Source organism: Ambystoma mexicanum, chromosome 8, assembly GCF_040938575.1.
Source record: "Ambystoma mexicanum isolate Mex_15411 chromosome 8, UKY_AmexF1_1, whole genome shotgun sequence".
Classification (NCBI taxonomy): Eukaryota; Metazoa; Chordata; class Amphibia; order Caudata; family Ambystomatidae; genus Ambystoma; species Ambystoma mexicanum.
The window spans coordinates 11,993,477-12,013,367 of record NC_090929.1 but is presented as its reverse complement, the minus strand read 5'-3'; the positions used below and the strand labels follow the sequence as shown (position 1 = coordinate 12,013,367).

The following is a 19,891-nucleotide window of genomic DNA, read 5'->3' as shown; positions in this document are numbered from 1 at the left end:
GCGTATCAGAGGATTCACAGAGCCCACGTTACATCAGCGTATCAGAGGATTCACAGAGCCCACGTTAAAACAGCGTATCAGAGGATTCACAGAGCCCACGTTACAACAGCGTATCAGAGGATTCACAGAGCCCACGTTACAACAGCGTATCAGAGGATTCACAGAGCCCACGTTACAACAGCGCATTGCAGGATTCACAGAGCCCACGTTCCAACAGCGCATCGCAGGATTCACAGAGACCACGTTCCAACAGCGCATCGCAGGATTCACAGAGACCACGTTCCAACAGCGCATCGCAGGATTCACAGAGACCACGTTCCAACAGCGCATCGCAGGATTCACAGAGACCACGTTCCAACAGCGCATCGCAGGATTCACAGAGACCACGTTCCAACAGCGCATCGCAGGATTCACAGAGACCACGTTCCAACAGCGCATCGCAGGATTCACAGAGACCACGTTCCAACAGCGCATCGCAGGATTCACAGAGACCACGTTCCAACAGCGCATCGCAGGATTCACAGAGACCACGTTCCAACAGCGCATCGCAGGATTCACAGAGACCACGTTCAAACAGTGCATCACAGGATTCACCTTCTCTTTTTACATTCACACGAGTTCCCAATTCCTTGTACATTGTATTATTTCCAGCATGTTTTAACCTCCTGGATAGAGCTACAGATATTTACACCAAAATTCCAATTAAAAAGCAACTGTCAGAACTGCGTCTGGAATGTCAACAACTTCCCAGGAATGTCCAAATTCCTGATGTAGATGAAATCGGAAATAATGGTTTGTGCCCAACCACCACCTGTAGCCCAGGCCTTGAAGCTAACATCCTCTCTTCTTCTTTACACCCCCGTTTCTAGTTTGGGCTATTAGTAAGTCGAAACTATTGCATTGGGGTAAAGGTAGGAGGGCGAGGTCATGTAAGGAGGGAGACAGCATGCAGGCGTTTGGGTGTTTACCCACCCATGGCCATGATCCTTCCTACAGCTATTCCCAGCCACTCCTTGCCCCTCCCCTGCCAAAACACATCTCCCTGGGACTTTTGCGCTTGTTCTATCAAGCAGTTATCAAACTGCCAGTGTTTTTGTAGAGTTAATGGCCTAATTGCAGCTGTAATTGGCTACCGGTATTATACAAAGTCTTAACCAGCGGTGTCCTAGCCACCTGATTTAGATCTGGCTGAAGTCCACTTAAAAACAAGCAATGACAAAGCCAACAGTGTTGGCTTGAGATATTAAAGGGGCAATTGCCAAGTGCTGAAATCATGTGTCCAGGTCATACTCCATGTCAGAGCTGTTGCAATCTTTTTGTCAGGTAGTACTTTTATATCAGTGCCTAGCAAATGCACAGCCCATGCCCACACAAAAGGCCAAACTGTTGCTTTGCCAAGGCTGGTCTTAGGTTGACCCATGAGCGCATGCAAGTACATGACTAGTGCCACCCTATTCCACTGGTCTCCCAGAGTAGCTAGTGGATGGCATGAGAATGTGCAGCCAAATCCAACTGCCAATCTTGGCCTAAAGCAATGAGGGCACCTTGTAAATGGCGAGAAGCTTTTCAGAGAATAGCAATACCCTACTGCAACATGACTGGCCTCACCAGCACAGCGCAGGTCACGTCATCTGGGCGCTTTGCACATCTCCCCACACCCTAGGAATGCTGTGTGATGCACACTCCACACAGACCTGACACACAGTAATGTGTTCTAAAGGTCTTCATCCCAAGTGTGCATTACTGGTTGCGGGGCCTTTACCGGTGTGCCTACAGGAGCCACGAAACACAAGCTATGCTGAGAATCTAATATGACCCTTGATGTTCATGGAGTGGGAGTGGGCGGGGGGGGGGGGGGGTTTGTCCTTCATAGCACAGAGTGGTCAGTGGGGCGGCCTCTGCTGACAGACCTCTACGCTCGCCGACGCTACGAGCTACGGCGATGCTACCATCCCTGGAACTTGCATTTAGCTCCCTTAAAACAAAAACTATGCGTTGAAAATATAAACTGCCCAAGATAGGAGACTCCCGTTACATGCACGCAAAGGCCGGGCCATCATGTGTGTGCGTTTCAAGAAGCCTCTCTATCCGACCTCGAAGTCAATTTATATAAACACCTGTGCAAAACCAGATCTAGCGGCCCAGACACCGCCGCGCGGACAAACCCAGACACCGCCGCGCGGACAAACCCCAAGGGGACCCTTGCGTATGGAAACAAGGCACAATCACCACACACGAACTGATACGCCAGACACGAGGTTGTATTCCCAAAAGCTAGGGTTTATTGCAAAGCAAATAGTCTCAGTTGGCCAACTGGGTCCCACGCTCCGTGGCATGTGTTTCCAGACCCCGGGGGACGCAAGAGTGTGAGAATCGTACAACAGTTACATATATACAAAACAAGCATCTTACAATCAATAGCGACACATCCAATACCGGCCCTAATACATTTCCTTTGAATTGGGCACGATGATTGACGATGACGAGTAGGACACCTTCAAACATTCATTTAGCAACAGTTTGCAATTTTGCAAGCCTACAGACACAAGTCTTTGTTTTAAAGAACACAATGCTTCTGTTTTTGCAAGCAAACTGCTTGCAGGGGAGAGACACATTCCAGGCCTTGCTATCTCATAGGTTCTATTCGTGTACTGGGGTCAACTTGCTCTCCAGGGCTCAGGAAAGGGGGGCCGCAAAGAAGATCATAATTCAAGCCATTTAATGTTCGCTTCTAACATTTCTACTGTATTAACGAGACTAGCTGGCACCTGTGTACTGATTAGAATGCCTTGCTGCTTACGTCCAAGTATTTGTGAGGGAGGAGACCGGGCATTTCTGTCTGGGTTGCTGCGTTATGTTTCAACATGCCTCTCGCGGCCTTGCATTATGCACTAGTGGAGCAGAATAAGCTTTCAGCAAAGCAGTTTTAACAGAAAGCAAAAGGCAGACGTTAGAGAAAACAAAATGGCGATTTCAGTCACCTTAAAATGGTTGCACTTTAGTCAAGCTTATGGCTATATATTTCTACTACTAAACACATGAGGCGGTTGGTCTTCGGCCAACAAAGTACATTGCCTTGCTTAACTTGTTCACAATCCAATTGGGAAGTGTTGCTGGTGTGTTTAAGAGGTTAAACCTGTATAACCTGTTCTTTCCCTCCCTCTGAAGAAATTGTTAGTGCGCCATTTCTGCTTAGTTTAATACTGTGCCATTTTGCTCAGTTTTCACTCTTGCTCACCTGGTCTACAATTTAAATAGGCAGTTGTGTATACTTTTTGACTCTTTTAACTTACTTTAATAATAGTGATTTGTGTGTGAACATCAGAGTATGTAAAATAAATATATATATTCTTTTTGATACAAAGCTTTGGTCTGCGTTTCCTTGTTCCATAGTATTGTAGTCCTATCGTTTAAACCCTGAATACTGCTCAACTCCCTCTTGAGATAAGTCTGACTGCTTAGCCACAGCTACCAACTAAATCTTTGTGGTACAGACTGATACCAAAGAGGATTTATTGCATATACCTGTAGTCTTACTCTTCTGTAGTGCTCCCTAAGGGAACTGCATAGGATTCTGCCCAACACTGGTGTACAGCGGCGAGGATAAAAGTATTGGATTTACATTTTAGAGTGCTGCTAGTACCTTGGTTCAATTAACCACAAGGCTCAATAAGCCCTAAAAGTTAATTTTAAAAGTAAAATATGGAAAGCTATTGCCAGGAGACCCTCCGTACTAATACTGCTGATTATTTAAGGGATCTGTGTAGACAGAAAAGTCTTCTTTTCAAAGGCAAGAAATCAGAAATGATTGAAAGATTGTTAGAACACCAAAGACTGGAGAGAGGCGCTGTAGTGCCTACCCCTCCAGCAAATGTAGCAAACATTGAGGATGATAATGTTGATCATATTGTTGAAGCAGATGAGGAAGAGGAGGCTGACAATGTAACCCCCTCTGGCCCTCTGCTTGCTCAAAGGCCTCAACCTGTGGCTACTGGACCATTGTCAGGTTCCACATTAAGTCCTGAATTTATCTCTCTAGAAAAAATTAGGCTTATTCAAAGGAATTAGTGCCCAAACTAAACAGAAACATCAAGAACTAAGGCTCAAAGAAATGGAGTTCAATCATGAGCTAGAGATGAAGAAATTGTCTTTGGAAAATGCTTCTCTTCTCGAATCCTCTAGATCCTCCAGTCCAAAAAGACCACGGATGCCTAAAGAGATTGTGGGTATGTATGAACCTAAGTTGGATGTGTTAGATTGGTTAGCTATGTTTGAGTACAATCATGGGCTCCAGGAAATCACAGGGAATCAATTGATCACCTGGTTATTCTCTAGGCTCCCCCTGTTGCATCTGATGTGGTAATGGAGTTGGGGAGGTGGACATGATGGATTATGAATGTGTGAAACTAGCTTTGATAGCTAGATTTTGGAAGACCCCTTCCCAGTACCTTAAGAGGTTTAGGACCCTAAAAAGCATGATGGTACCCCTTGGGCTACTTGGGCGAATGAATGTTTGAAAAACTTAGAGGGATGGATTAAGGGTTACAGAGTGAACACTTATGAAGGAATGAGACATCGTGTCATGTTGGAGTCTATCTATGATGCCTGCTCTCCTGAGCTCAGACAGCACTTGGCTGATTCAAAGGAACTAGATTCAAAGAAGCCAGCCAAGGCTGCTGACGTGTGGGTTGCCAACAGGGCTACTCACAAGGATTCAGGGGTCACTCAGAAAAAGGATGAGGGAAAGCAGCCTAAGAAAGACAAAGAGAATTCAAATAATTCCAATTCCAAAGAGGGCCACAAACAAAATTCTAAGGGTAAGCCACAAAGGAAACCGAATCAGGCTAGTCTACCTTCTGGTCCTAAACCAGAAGGAGGTCAAAGCAAACCACCATTCATAAAGACATTTGGAAAATGTTAGGTTTGTGGTTCAACTGACCATGTGAAAGGGGATCCCAGATGCAAGGGTAAAACTTCAGGGGTACACCGTCTCCTTAGCCTTCGCTCCAGAGGAGGAAGTACAAATGGTCAGTGGAAACTTTCAACTATTGGCTGAAGACGCCATCCGAGTCTCAGCTAGTGTATCTTTAGTATCCTTGGGGTTGTGGGAACAACAGAATTTAGATGTGTATAATTCTATCCCAAATAATACTAACTAGTATTATAAAGCCAGTGTCCTAATGAATGGTCAGGAGACCCCTGCCATTAGAGACACTGGAGCCAGCATAACTGTGGTGGATGAATCTTTTTCAAGGTGGAGGATGTTGCTAAGGCACCCAAATGCCTCACCACGTTAGCTGGAGGGCCTGTGCAGATGCTTCCCCAGTTACCAGCTCTCATCCAGTGCAATGAAAGGACTGTCAGGATACCCGTTAGTGTCCAATCTGAAGCACCTGGAAGGGTGATGTTGGGCAATGATCTTAAAGTTCTTGGAGGAGGGTCAAGTACTCCCAGACCTCCTAGTAAAAGATTACAGGAGCTCACCAGACCTGCAAGGGTGAGGACCTTGGGAGGCTCTCCCAAGGCGATGATAGAAAAAGAAATCACTCATACTCCACTGGAGTTACTAACTGCTTCTGGTTGCTTAGAAATTGCAAAGGGGAAACCCAAGACTTCTAAAAAGAAACCAGCAGAAAGCACTCCAGTGCTTCCAACCAAGAAATCTCCTAGGTTGTTCAAATTCACACCTGTGATTCCTCCTCCAGCTGAGGCCGAGAGAGGGGTACAACCCTGTGTGGTTGAACTAGAGCCTGAGGATTCAGATCTAGTAGAAGGCCAGGATCTTATTGGATATCTGGACCCTTTGGACCATCCTGAGCTGCAGTCTTTACTGGCAGAAGGTGGCCCCAACAGGACAGACTTCAGTAAGGGGCAAAGAATGTCCTACTCTGGAAGGTCTTCACCACCAGGCAGCTTCTCAGCTTGAAGGGCAAGAGCCTGTATAGGTTAAACTGGGAATATGGCCTCTTCTATAGTGAACCGACTGAGTCAATCCCTGGAGACTACAAAAGACGTGTAGTGCCCCAAGAGAACAGACTCACAATTCTTGCAACTAGCCCATGAGATACCTTTGGCTGGTCACTTGATTTTCAAGAAGACTAAGGAAAGGCGCTCTCTCTCTACTTTTATTGGCCTAATATGGGGGCTGAAGTAGACCAGTACTACAAGAGTTGCCAAACCTGCCAAACTTCTGGTAAGAATGGTTCCAAGAGCCTCTCCCTTTGGTGGGAGTACCATTTGAGAGGGTGGGAATCGACATTGTCGGTCCTCTTGACCCTCCAACCTCTTCAGGCAACAGGTTTATCCTTGTTGTAGTAGACCATGCTACTAGGTACGCTGAAGCAATTCCTATGAGGACTGTTACAGCTCAGGCTGTGGCTAAGGCCCGCCTTGGTATTTTTACCAGGGTTGGGTTTCCTAAGGAGGTAATATCCAACAGGGGGATAAATGTTATCTCCCACTACATGAAGGCCATTTGGAAAAACTGGAGTTACCTACAAGTTCTCAACCGCATACCACCCTCAGACAAATGGATTGGTACAAAGGTTCAACAGAATCATCAAGAGCATGATAGGAGGTTTAGAAGACCCCCTTAAGAAGAAGTGGGATCTTCTACTGCCATGCCTTCTCTTTGCATATAGAGAAGTCCCTCAGGAGGGAGTGGGTTACAGTCCCTTTGAACTTCTCTATGGCCATCCGGTCATAGGTCCATTGGCCATGATCAAGGAGGTGTTGGAGAGTGCTCCTTCCCCTAAGCCAGTCAGAGTGACTGACTATGTGATAGGACTCCAGGGGAGAATGTCACATGATGGCTGAGGCAAGTGATAACTTGAAGGAAGGTCAGGCTCTGGTCAAGCATTGGTATGCCCAGAAGACCAACATGGTTGAGTTTGCTCAAGACCAGCTAGTTCTTGTTATGGTGCCAACAAGGCAGAGGGCCTTGCAGGACAAGTGGATAGGACCCTTCAAGAGTGTGGGAAAACTTGGAGAGGTGAACTATGTGGTGGATTTAGGCAATCCTAAGGAGGCTCCCAGAGTCTTTCACACCAACCGTCTAAAAGCTTATGTCTCGAGACCAGAACTCAGAGCTTTGCTTCAAGCTTCAGCTCAAGAGGAGGAGGAGAGAAACTCTGCCGGACCTTCTCAGAGGCAAACCTATGGATGAGCAAATAGAAGGAGTCAATCTCTCTTCTAATCTGACTTCTGAACAACAGGAGGAGTGCAAAGTTTTGTTAAATCAATTTGCCCCCTTGTTTTCACTTTCACCAGGCTTGACCCCTTGGGATCAGCATGACCAACACTGGTAACTGTTTACCTGTCAAAAGCAGGGGTTACAGAATGTCAGAGAATGTAAGAACAAACAACAAAGGAGAGGTCAACAAGAAGCGTGATCTTGTGGTAATAGAGCCCTCTACTAGTCCATGGTCGAGCCCAGTTGTGTTAGTACCAAAGGCAGGATCCAAGGAGTTGAGATTCTGTGTGGACTATAGAGCTCTAAATGCAGTCACTAAGACTGATGCCCATCCTTTGCCAAGGACAGATGAGCTGGTGGATAGACTTGGTTCAGCCAAGTACCTCAGCACATTTGATCTCTCATCAAGCTATTGGCAAATAGCCCTGACAGACCATGCCAAGGAGAAAACTGCATTCTCCACCCCAGTTGGCTTATACCAGTATAAGGTTATGCCTTTTGGCTTAAAGAATGCACCTGCTACATTCCAAAGGATAGTTAACCAGGTTCTGAATGGGATGAGGACTTCTGCATGGCATACTTGGATGACATTACAATGTTCAGCCCTACTTGGAAAGAACATGTTGACCACCTAGGGTTTGTTTTGCAGGCTCTTGAGCAGGCCCCAACTGACCATAAAGGCAAGAAAATGTCAAATTGGTCAGAGTAAAGTTGTCTACCTTGGTCATGAGGTAGGAGGTGGTGAAATAAGGCCTTTGCTCATCAAGATAGAAGCTGTGCAAAATTGGACAACACCTACTACTCAAACCCAGGTGAGAGCCGCCTTAGGTCTCACTGGGTATTACAGGAATTTAATTGAGAACTATGGGACCATAGCTTCTCCAGTGAATGTAATCTCCTCTCCAAAATTCTCAAAAAAGGTCAAATGGAATGAGGCATGCAATCAGGCCTTTGAAAGCCTAAAAAGAGCCCTTTGTCAAACTCCAGTTCTAACAGCTCCTGACTACCACCTGTAACGCTCACCTGACTCCCACGGGGGCGCTGGCCTGGTTCGCGCTGCTGTGACCTCGTCTAAGGTGATGCGCAGGGTTCGGAAGACGGACTGGACCGGGCCCCAGATCTGGCTTGTCTGACTCGCAGAAGTATCCTTCTGTAGGTGAGAATAGGGGGTTAACTGTCTGCGGGGTAATGCAATCGGCCTCCCACTTACCCCTCTCACCCTCCTGTGCTTCCCCGTAGCGTCTCACCTTAGGGTCTGGAAGGACGAGCTCTCCATCCTGCTTCTGATGCAGGGGCGCGTTGGTATCCAGTTACGTCACTGGATTTTCGGATGGGTGAGAACCAAACTTGCTTGGCTTCCAGGTAAGTTTTTCTATAAGTGGTTCCCCTTGTGTCCATGCATTAATGTTCTAATGCTAGTGTCTTTTTCCCCCCATAGGGGCCGGGGTACGGAATGCCGGGGAACAGGCACCGACCCGAGGTGAGCGGTGAAATCCTTGTGGAAATCAGGTAGGTCTTTAATGAGCGTTTTTTGGTAATGTCTTTTCATTCACTCATTAACGCTGATGTCTTTTTCCCCTTGGGAGCCGGGGTCCGAAAATGCCTGGATGCGGCGCGGACCCGAAATGAAAAGGGAATGACCCAACAGGTAAGTCTTAACATGGAGTTTTAGCTTCCCTTTTCCCTTCTTTCTCTCACCTTTGTTCTTGTCTTTTTCTCCGTAGGCGCAGGGGCGCGACTGCGAATCCGGATGGTCGCTGTTGAACATGGAGGCGCCCTGTAAAGGTGAGTAGAATGCGGCGCTGCAGCGATCGATGCAATGTGCTTTTAAAAATAAATGTCTTCCTTTTCAGGATTGTCGGCGAAATGTCTCTGGGATGCAGATTTAGCAGGGAAGGACTTTTCCTTCTTCTGTTCTCTTCTTCTCCTCCTTTGCAGGTGATCCAGGATGCTGGCAGGTGTGGCAGAAGTCAAGATGCAGGAGCAGACACGGTGAGCGTCCAGCTGCTAGATGCAGAACAACGCGAAGCACGTGTGGCTGATCGGGTGTGGTTTAAATAGCCTTGGAAGAAGTTCCTAGAATGTGTCCTTCCTCCAATTAGGTATGTATCCTTCCCCGACCACGCCCGGGTGGTAAATGAGTCCCACAGGTAAAGTAGTTCCTTTCAGGCCTCAAGGAGGCCGGGGTTCTGCAGCATGGTCTGCATCAGGTAAGTGCACCAAAACACTTTCATAATGAGCCTGGCGCCTATGGCGCCAGGACTGACGTTTTCTATGAGCCTGGCGCCATAGGCGCCAGGACGCTGTCCAAAGGGCCCCTATAAGGGGTTGCTGGGACCTTCCCCAGGGACTTGATGTCCGCTTTCGGGGACGCAGGGCCCGAGCCGGCTCCCCGGGAGCGGGCATCGTGACACCACCAACCCTTCATTGTGCAAACAGATGCTTCCAATACAGGTATAGGTGCATTCCTTTGTCAACTGGATGAGAAAGGTAGGGAGCACCCCATTTGCTTCATCAGCAGAAAGCTGAAGGATCCTGAGACAAGGTGGGCAACTATTGAGAGAATGTTTTGCCATTGTGTGGTCTCTGAAGAAGTTTAGGCCATACTTGTATGGTTCTACTTTCACCATTCAGACTGACCACCAACCCTTGAGATGGTTGATGCAAATGAAAGGGGAAAACCCAAAACTACTAAAATGGTCAATCTGCCTCCAAGGGTTTGATTTTACCATTGAGCACAGGTCAGGATGTCACCACCAAAACAGGGATAGCAATCTGCCCATTCACAATCTTCCTGGGGACCCTAGCGCCTCACTGAGGTCTATTCCACTTCTCTGCACACCGCTCCATAGGCCAAGCTATGCCATTCCAAACCCTCCTCCTTGGTTAGGCACCATGTAATACTTTTGAGGCTTTTACCACCGGGGCACAACCTTCCTAGTGCTCAGAGATCCTGGTAATTAAAAGTGCCATATATTGGATCTTTCTTCTGTGATGCGATCTGGTCTCCACCTCTCACCACCTCTGGGGACTACCACTCCAGGCAGGCTCCCAGCCGGATCTACCCGCTCATAGGACCCCGTCACTAATGGGACTCTCCAATCCTCTCTCCCGACACCCTCACTAACCGACTGCTCAGGAGAGGAAGAGGCTTACATTTAGCCCGGTCTCCCATATGCGGTTTCTGTGCGATCCTGGCTAGAACGCATCGCTGGCTCCATCAGCGCCACCGCTCGATCTATACTCCTCAGTGCGGTCCGACTTCCTCATATCATTCAGCAGGAGGGTGGGAACGACGTCTTCGATCCCTCAAACAAGAAGCTTGGCGTCAGCTCCATGGGATGTCGGCTTTCTTCGATTTTCAAACTCGCCAATGATCCCACTCTACTATCAGGGGGCCACCTCAATCGGCTCCCCCACAATTTCAGCAGAATATATCAAAGGATAGCAGCTGCGTGGCCGGGAGTTTGCTCTCACACATCTGCATCGAACGGCTCCTGACCAAGCCCCGTCACTTCTATACTTAACATGTTTCTCCCGTGAGGTCTCGTCCTGAGGGCTGGGACGAGTTGCTCTTCTCATACTAACCTTCTTCCCTACTTGGGTCATTCATTACTTCTTTATAATGGTATCAGGTAATATTATCTCCACTAATATATATATATATATATATATATATTCGTCAGGAACAGCCATAGTAGATATTAGTGGGGCTAATTTTGGGGGAAATGGGAGCAGGGGTGTCCCTCAGTCCCTTTCAAATAATATGGGTGTTGCGAGGCTTTTACCCGCAGGTGTAATGGGTTAATATTGCCGCAAAAATATGGCGCCATTCTTGTATGGCAATATTTTTTCAGGGATATTAACACAGGGAACCTTTATAACTCCAATGGCCAAGTCTTAACGTTACTTTATCATCCTTATGACTGGACCGGCCTCCCACTTCTTGTTCCCCTGGTATCTATATCTCCGTTGGGGACCAATGGCGGAGCGCAGCTCTCATTCAGGTGTACTTTTGCATTCTTCTCACTTTTTGGTTTCCCGTTCCCGGTTCCTCCGCAGGTTAGTGCTCTGCCCTTGCATTGTCACGTCAGAAGCTATCCACGCTCCCCATACTGGTGGTCTGTGCGTCGTTGTTTGGGCTTCCTGCCCACCACTCTGCACTCGCCAGATAGTTTGTTCCTTCATGATGCTTTCTTTGCATCTGCATCTGCATATGCCAGGCCTCCGGCGTCTCATACTGGCGTGCTCTGCCTTGTTGAAAGTCGCAGGCACCGCGGCTTGACTTTGCTCCACCGCCACAAGGTATAATGATGTGAAGGGGCTTCCCCTGCACGCAAGGCTCTTCCTCTCCTGCTCTAATACTCGCCACATTTAAAGACATCTTCCTTTACAATGAGATTTGCCCACAGACAATGGTAAAGACGCCACATTATGTATTCTAACAGAGGTAGTCCCATTTAAGCAGCTGTGGTGGATGGTCTAGGGAGTGCCTCAGAGGACGGGAGTCCTTGTCCTAAAAGCGGGGGATGGAGTCTCTTCCATTGAAGTCCCACTTGCATCAAACCAGTAGGGAGCGTCTTGCAGAGCGGGCACACCCACTAGCCTCAGGGGGTGGGGCTAGTGGGGGGGGGGATGAATGTCTGCAATTCGTCAAGAGTGCCCACAGCTCAGTTGTGAGCACATGAGGTGTCTTGTCTGCCAGACTCGGAGGCGGGTTGGCAGCCATGGTTCACTAGGTCTAGTCTTCAGCCTTTTGACCACCTAGGTCTATGCGGTGTAGATACATGCATATTCAGTACGAGCTGCACTCATTTCTTCAGCTCGCACTACAGGATATGCGGGGCAGATTTGCCATTTTCAGTGTAGTTTTCTAGGTTCTCACACAGTTCATTGGGATTATGAAAACTGGGAATAGTTGGGCGTCTCATAATGGGGACATCCAGAGATGACATCTGGTAGTAGTAAACTTGCACTTTACTGGAACTGAGACTTTGCAAACTCTGAAGCATTAGGGATTAAGTCAACTGGAAGGTTGCTGAAATGGTCAGTCCATTAACAGAAGATTGACAAAAGGTAATTTCTATTTGCACAAATTGGGATCACGAAAGTGACGCATATTGTGTGCATTGTGAATACACCGAAGAGGTCTATCCGTGTGTAGAGTGGAAGTTTGCAAATACAAAAAGGGATCTCTTTAATGTGTCTAAATCAAGGGATCATTTGTATAATATTTATGGTTGGTGACAGTTGATAAATTGGCATTTCATAAAATGACGTTTCCATGCTTGTCTGGCTCGCTTGGTCTCCCCTGACTCCATCCATATGGTTTCAAACGTATTAATTACTAGACTTCGAGCACAGAGGGAAAAGCTGAAGCCAGCTGGTAAGTAACCATTGCTTGTTTTTCAGAATAAAAGCACACACAGAACTAAATTATTATTATTTTTTTTTTAAATCACTGCAATACCAGTATTCTTTCCCTACTTTGTTGGTGGACTAGTGGAATGTTTGACCCACTTACCTTGTGGGCCAGTCCAAAAAAAAAAAAAAAAAAAAAAAAAAAAACTAAGGTTGAATCCTAGAGACCCACAAACATCAGGAAGAGGCAAAAGCAGGGGACTGAAAGGGGAACAATTACTCATATCTGGGGTGGGCGCGGGGGGAGCTAGCGGGGAAGAGTTCTAATTCATATATACAGAAGATGTGGGGATACAGGTTTCTCCTCAAAACCTAAAGCGCTTGGCGACCACATACAGCGGCGAGACAGGACCTGAGAGTTCCATCTATAATTTGGGAAGATAACCTACATGCTCCTCTGTAGCCCAACCTCTTCCAACCATCCACATGGCTCACTGAAGCTGGTGTCCCATACACTGTGGTATCCTCACACATGTGCACTCCCCATGCTTTGCCACCCCCGTGCCTGTCCTCGTCACACTCCTGGATGCACCTGTATTGCTCACCTTGTACTGCTGGACACGCTCTGCGTGAGGGAAGTGCAGGGTTGGAGAGAAATGGTGCACGTAGGGGCTGCGGCTACCAGTCTGGAACAGGTGCCGAAGAAGCAATGTGCTGACAAAGGTTTTACCAGTTCCGCTCCAACCGTGGAAGGACAGCACCAGCGGCTTCACCGGCTCAGCTTGCTGGACAAAGTCTCTCACCGCTGGCACCAGGAGGTCTCTGGCTAGGTGCTGGCCGAAAACATGGCGAGCCAAATCACAGTCCAGCTCTGAGGAGAAGCAAAAGGGCAGTCAGAGACCCCACAACCAGACTAGGGATACAAAGAAATCCAAGTTGGAAAGTTACTAGCCACACATAAAATGTCACCTGCCCCCTCAACCCTCCAACTTGCAAACATCACGCCATTTCTTACTCGCCAAGACTCAAGAAATCAGACATCTCGGACAAAACTTTCCAGATCTCTGCAGGCAGGTTAAGTGCCCAAAGTGCCAGACCCTACACTTGAAAGAGACCCAAAGCAACAAAGATCAAAAGAACAAAGAACAAACCTGCAGAAACCAAGATAGTATTCCTGAAACAGTCCTTGCTGTAAACGTAACATGTAATGCCTAAAGAAGTGAACTTTGCAACTCCTGTTCTGGTGCATGAACAGGAAACGGACCTCATGAAAGGTGCACTCACACACCCCATGTAAATATCCACCCCTATCAGACAGTTTGTGCAGCCAGCAGGAGAATGCCAAAACCAGATCCTGCCTTTAACATCACAAAAGCAACCTCAGTCTGTGTAGCAGTGAAAGAAAGCACATAACTAGAAGGTTTGCTTTATTCTTGGACACCACACCCCCCTGAAAACAAACTCAGTCCCTTACTGGCGCAGCCCGCCACCACCACCCATGGAGTCCCAAGGGGTACGCGTTACTCCCATCCCGCAAATGATACAAATTCTTATCAGATGGAATTAGGCAAAAAGGTACTTTTGAGTCAGTCATTAAGATCTATGCTGCACCCTCATTCTTACAGGATACCTACCACCAAACCTTCCTAAACTTGCTATCATTTCAAATTAATTATAGGTTCTTGCACTTAAAGATTCTGAAACTTTTTAGATCATTTGAGAAAATCCAACATAAAAATAAAGTATAAAAAAACAATGCATTTGTATGTCTTAGAGACATATCAAAATTATCTTAATACTGTTCTTGTAATCATACCAAAATTTATGAAACCATCCATTTCATTTTCATGATACCAAAAATATTTCACAGAGGGTTCTTCTACGATTTCTTAAACTATTGTTTATGTAATAAATGATTCCCAGCAGTCATCAGGTTCATTTTCCTAATACCTCCATCACAAAGGCTTCTCAGAGAGGGTACTTCTATGATTATCAATTTGTGCCCAAATAATCTGGAATTATTATATTTGTATTCCCTTTCAGATATTCTAATCTTTTTATCATCATATAATCTTGAATTCATTGTTGTTTACATTCCTATGAGATTCCAATGCGAATTTTCAAATATTACAGTCCTCTAATATTCCAGTCTTCATTATATCGTCAACTGATAAAGGAAATTTAAGAAATCAACCTCCTGAAAGCTACCTTTAAAAATGATCAAATACTCAATGGAATCTTGGGTCAGTTCACCAACTGAAATTCATAAAAATTGATGAATCTTCACATTCCAAAAGAAATATTCTAGCATAGAATCCAAGGCAATGTTTGCCAAACCTTTCTCAAACACTACCAGTATCCTCAGAAGTAGAGTCCACCAATGAAAGCGATAAGGATAAACAAATTAATATATTACTACCATGGGACAAATGGAGAAAAGAACACAAAAGAATTTCTCTTTTTAGAAGAATTAAGGAGATAACACAGAAGTACAAGGCAGAGCAACATGCCCATCAGCAATAGATGAGAGAAACACCAATTTTTATTTTTTTTACATCACCCAAACAAGGTAAAGGGGATGAAGAGGGAGACAGATAAAGTCCTGAAGAAAGATGCAGGGATCGTCACAAGATCAAAAAGAAATCAGTGCGGGCGTGGCCAAGCGGCAACTGAGATGACGGCATGAATGAGGAGGTCCAGCTGACAGTGAATTATAAATCACAAAAATTGACATATTTACTTGCTTGCTTTTGTAAAAAAAACTCTGGAACACTAGGGAAACCAACTGCCTACTTCCACCTGCGTCGGAATCTGAACTAGGAATTTAGGTTACTTGGTGCTCCGCTGAAGCACCGCTCATCTGAACAGAAGCTGCATACCAGCACTGGCATACCACAACACCTCTCCAGCTGGATGCTTTACTTGGTGCTCCGCTGAAGCACCGCTCATCTGAACAGAAGCTGCATACCAGCACTGGCATACCACAAAAAACCTCTCCAGCTGGATGCTTTTGAGGTACGCTGCCGTTCCATGAGCACAGCTTGCCGACACAGCCTCGCAATGCCGGTTGAAATGCCAGTCATGCTTCCACACATCAGCGGTTAATTGTCATTAGCTGATGAGAGGGCACCTCACCCGTTCGCTCAGAGAGATTATACCACCTCAAACCAAAAGCGGGAGCGCAGTGGCTGGCATATTTTCGAGGTTGTCACTGGGAAACACGATGCTGAGCCCCCTTCTTTCCTTCGCCACCTCCACACGTTTGTGGGCGTGGATGCGCTATGTTACATCGTGGCTTCAGATTGTAAGCCAAGGCCTACTCCGTGCCAACACCCAGTGTCCAAACATAATATTGCACATACTCTTCGCAGCCTACAAATGATGTACTACTAGTTGTGAGACACTACACAGTTACTAAGGCCGCCACTGCTAAACCTCAATATGATAATCCTATTCTCAAGACTTGTATGGAAGAAAAACATGAGGAGCTTAGTGGCATTCACTCCTCAATTACTACACCAACGCCAGATCTTCTAACATACAAGAGGAAATGAAAGCATTCAACCTTGATATGAAAACAGTAGTTGGCAGATTGGGGGATGCTGAGGAAAGAATAGCTTTTGTTGAAGAGAAGGCCTCGAAAATATGGAACAGAAAATACTCCAGCTGGAACTCGACGTTACTGAATTGGAAGATAGGAATCGTAGAGACAAGCGTCAGATTTTATAGCATCCCAGAAAAACTTGAATTAGGCGACCCTATATATTTTGTCATCAACTGGCCATCTCCCCCCCCCCCCCACAGCCCTAGGAATTACTTGCCCAGACCATTCATTGCGTGTTTCCTAAGGCACCAACAAGCGCGCCAAACTAGTTGCAGCCAAGAAATAAATAGCCAGTCTTATTCCAAGATTCCAAGGCCAGAAACATTTTCGCTCTCCTGATTTCTCAAAGTCTACTTAAGCCAAAAGCAAAAGCTTTCTGGATACGAGTCCTCTGAAAAACCTTGGCATTAGATATGGCTTCTTGAGCCCGATAAAATGAGAATTACAAGTCCAAATGGCCCCACAAGGGAATTCACTGACCCGAATGATCTTTACAGCCTACTTCTATCACTTCAACCTATCTCAATGGAATTCTCAGGCTCCTTGGAATCTTCTACATTAGATCGTCACTCAAATCAACCACTCTTCAAAAGATCAAAAACAAATTCAGCACCCCACGAAGCAGGTCTGAATCGTCAATACCTTTAGAGCAATTTTACAGCCCTACTTGCTCCAGAGACAAATCTAGATCACCCATAAAAACCAGAGAACCTACTCTCTCAGCATTACGGACTTGAACGCTTCTCTCCCTTTCTTTCCGACCCCCACCATCTAAAGAATAATGAAACACTAAACGTTCTCCCTAGTTATCTTTACTTGGCATGAAAATGACTAGATATTGTGTGTGTGTTCTTTTTCATCACAGAGTTTAATTATTTATTACATCATCAGTTGACTCTTTCCTTGGATCGCACTTGTGTACCCTTGCAACTCCCATGATATTATTAATCTACAACTACCTCATGTGGACCCTTCTCTTCATTCTTAATTCTCATCATTCCCACATTAACTTGCTCTATTAAAACAACAGCACTGCTTGATCTAAAAAAACAAATGGATGACCTCAGAGACGCAGGCAAACCCGCGCTCCTCCTACTCCTAGACCCCTCTGCTGCCTAGACCCTTTGCCATCATCTTTCTTCTGCAGCCAACTTCACCCCGAGGGCCTGTGCATGGATAACCTCATTCCTACAGGAAAAGTGTGATGAAGGTTTCCTCTGAATCCTCATGTGCCGGCCCTACTCATTAAATGTGGGGTCCCACAGGGTTCTTGCATGGTTCCCACTCTCTACAACCTCTTCATGAGGCCACCCATTAACATCCTAGATGTTTGTTTATTTGGTATGGAAAACCCAGAGGTAACAGGGCGCAACAGAGGGCAGGAAGATAGGATTACATAAAAACTTAGTTGCAGGATAAGGCACACATGAGCAAAGAAAAAAAAATAAAAGAAAAAGAGGCATAGCATTACATTGCATGGAGTGTACATATATACATCTAGTTAAACGAATGCTTCCATATTTAGTGCTGTGCATAGGGGCAGTTTGGTTGCACTTCCATATTTAGTGCTGTGCATGGAACGGCATGGGCAGGTGAGAGGGCAGGGTTAGTCATATACCCCGAGCATCTCATACACCAGCTATGCTGATGACACTCAGGTGCTCATCCCTCTCTCAGGTGATTATTACCTCTCGGACTTGAACACCCTCAACTCCATTTACTGAACAATCCAATCATGGATGGCAGAGAACCGATTTTGTCTCAACAGTGAGAAAACCGAACTTCGGCTAATTTGTTCCCCCTCCACCTTGGGTAAACTGGACAAACAATATTGCTCCTTCACCGTTGATAACATCCCTATCGCTGTCTCACCAGTCATCAAGACATTGGGCGTCCATCAAGAGCCTAACCTGACCATGGACAGACAGGGTAATGCAACCGCTTCCTTCTCAGCCTACCACTCCAAACTCCTTAATGCAGCCAGACCCTTCCTCTCCCAACAGAATTGCCTCACCATTGCCAGGGCAATCATTGGGTCTAGGCTCGATTACTGTAATGCTCTCCTTGTAGGGCGCTCCCGCAAGAATTTGGCTGAACTCCAACTAGCTCAGAACAACGCCTTGAGGGCCGCAACGGGCCCCGCCCCCCCCATCACAACGGATTATCAGACACACGCCCTCCAGTATGACCTATTCCAACAGAATCACCAACCCTCTGACCCGAAGAATGCGGCCGAGTGGCTCCAGCTTCCAAACTATGGCCGCCACCTTCTGGAACACACTCCCGGCCCAGATTAGGATGATTGACTCACATGCAGTCTTCTGGAAAACCATTAAAACTAGGGTCTTTGTTTGAACGGGTTCTTTATCATCTGTATATCTCTGTGAATTACCATCAAACGTATTATGCAACGTAACCTATTGTACCAAGCATTACCCTGCAGGGCCGCATTCTTGTAACGCTGAATCAAGCCTTCTTACGTTCCTCATAGCGCCTCGATGCCTGCGGGCTGTAGTGCGCTCTATAAATCCCCCCAAAAAAAAAAAATATCAATAATTCTTATTTATGTTTGTTACCTCCCCCTCCTAAAGGTTTCTCTCGTGTATTTCCACTGGTTTATCAAATTACCCGCTATAATTCATTTCTAACTCATTTGCAATATTTTGACTAATGCGCCATTGAATGTAGTTTCCAATGCGATTTACAATAGCAGTCATTTAAACACCCCATCTTGGATGTACGACTATTAAACTCATCACATGGAATGTAAAAGGTTTAAATGATCCCATCAAGCGCAGCAAAGTTGTCTCTCATCGCACTAAACTCAAGGTTGATCTCGCTAGTCTTCAAGAAACACATTTGGATTCGGATGACGAGAACAAGAAAATCAAAGCTTCGTGGGTGGGTCATACTCTTTCCAATGCTGTAAGCAAAAAAGGTGGTGTTTCACTTTTAATTAACAAATGTTTAACCTTTACATTAAGGTAATGAAGAAAGACTCCAGGCCGATGGATCATTACAGAGGCTGCTATTAACAACATACCAATGAATGTGGTGAATATCTATGGCCCTACAGCTCCTGACCCCCTCTTTTAGTCGAATCTCAAATTGAGATGTTACAGAAAATTGATTGGATAATTATTTGTGGCGATTTTAATCAAATCGTAGATTTTACTCTTGATCATAAATCCTCTTCCCATTTTATTAACTCCAAATCCCTCAAAAACATCCTTAATTTATTAGAAAACCTGAAATTAGTAGACGCTTGGCGATTGTCATCCTGAAGTCGACGATTTCACGTTCTTTTCCCCTCTGCATCAATCCTTTTCTAGACTAAATTAATATTCATCAGTCCCTCTAACCTCCTCCTGAATTCTGAAAATGGCCCCATCACCATTTCTGACCATGCCCCATTCATCACAACCCTAGAATGGTCTCTTGCACCTAATTTTACTCCCAGATGGAAATGTAATTAACCTTTTCCTAAAAGATAAAATATTTGGGGGCGTGGCTTGGCAGCCATGCGATAGGGAGTGGAACCCAGGAGCGCCCGTATGATCCAACATACAGATCTTTCAAACTGGGCGAACAATGCAGTGATCACTACAGAAAAGCAGTGGAGACGTGTCCGAGGGTCAGTTGGCCAACATTCTGGAGAGAATCGGACCTAGCTGAGGCCGGGAGGGAGACCAGAGTGAATGCAGCACCACCACACAAAATGGCGGACGCAACTC

General features: G+C 46.0%; 1 protein-coding gene across 2 annotated transcripts in view; it reads right to left on the bottom strand.

Annotated features, from left to right (window-relative positions):
- Positions 1-19,891, bottom strand: part of TOR2A (torsin family 2 member A) — a 183,378-nt gene that overhangs the window by 131,559 nt on the left and 31,928 nt on the right. Inside the window, exon 2 of one of the 2 annotated variants that reach the window (XM_069609132.1) lies at positions 13,159-13,424. The exons of the other annotated variant lie outside the window; for it this stretch is intronic. Coding sequence (XP_069465233.1) covers positions 13,159-13,424 — 266 coding nt within the window. The remainder of the gene's footprint in view (positions 1-13,158; positions 13,425-19,891) is intronic. 2 annotated transcript variants of the gene reach the window in all.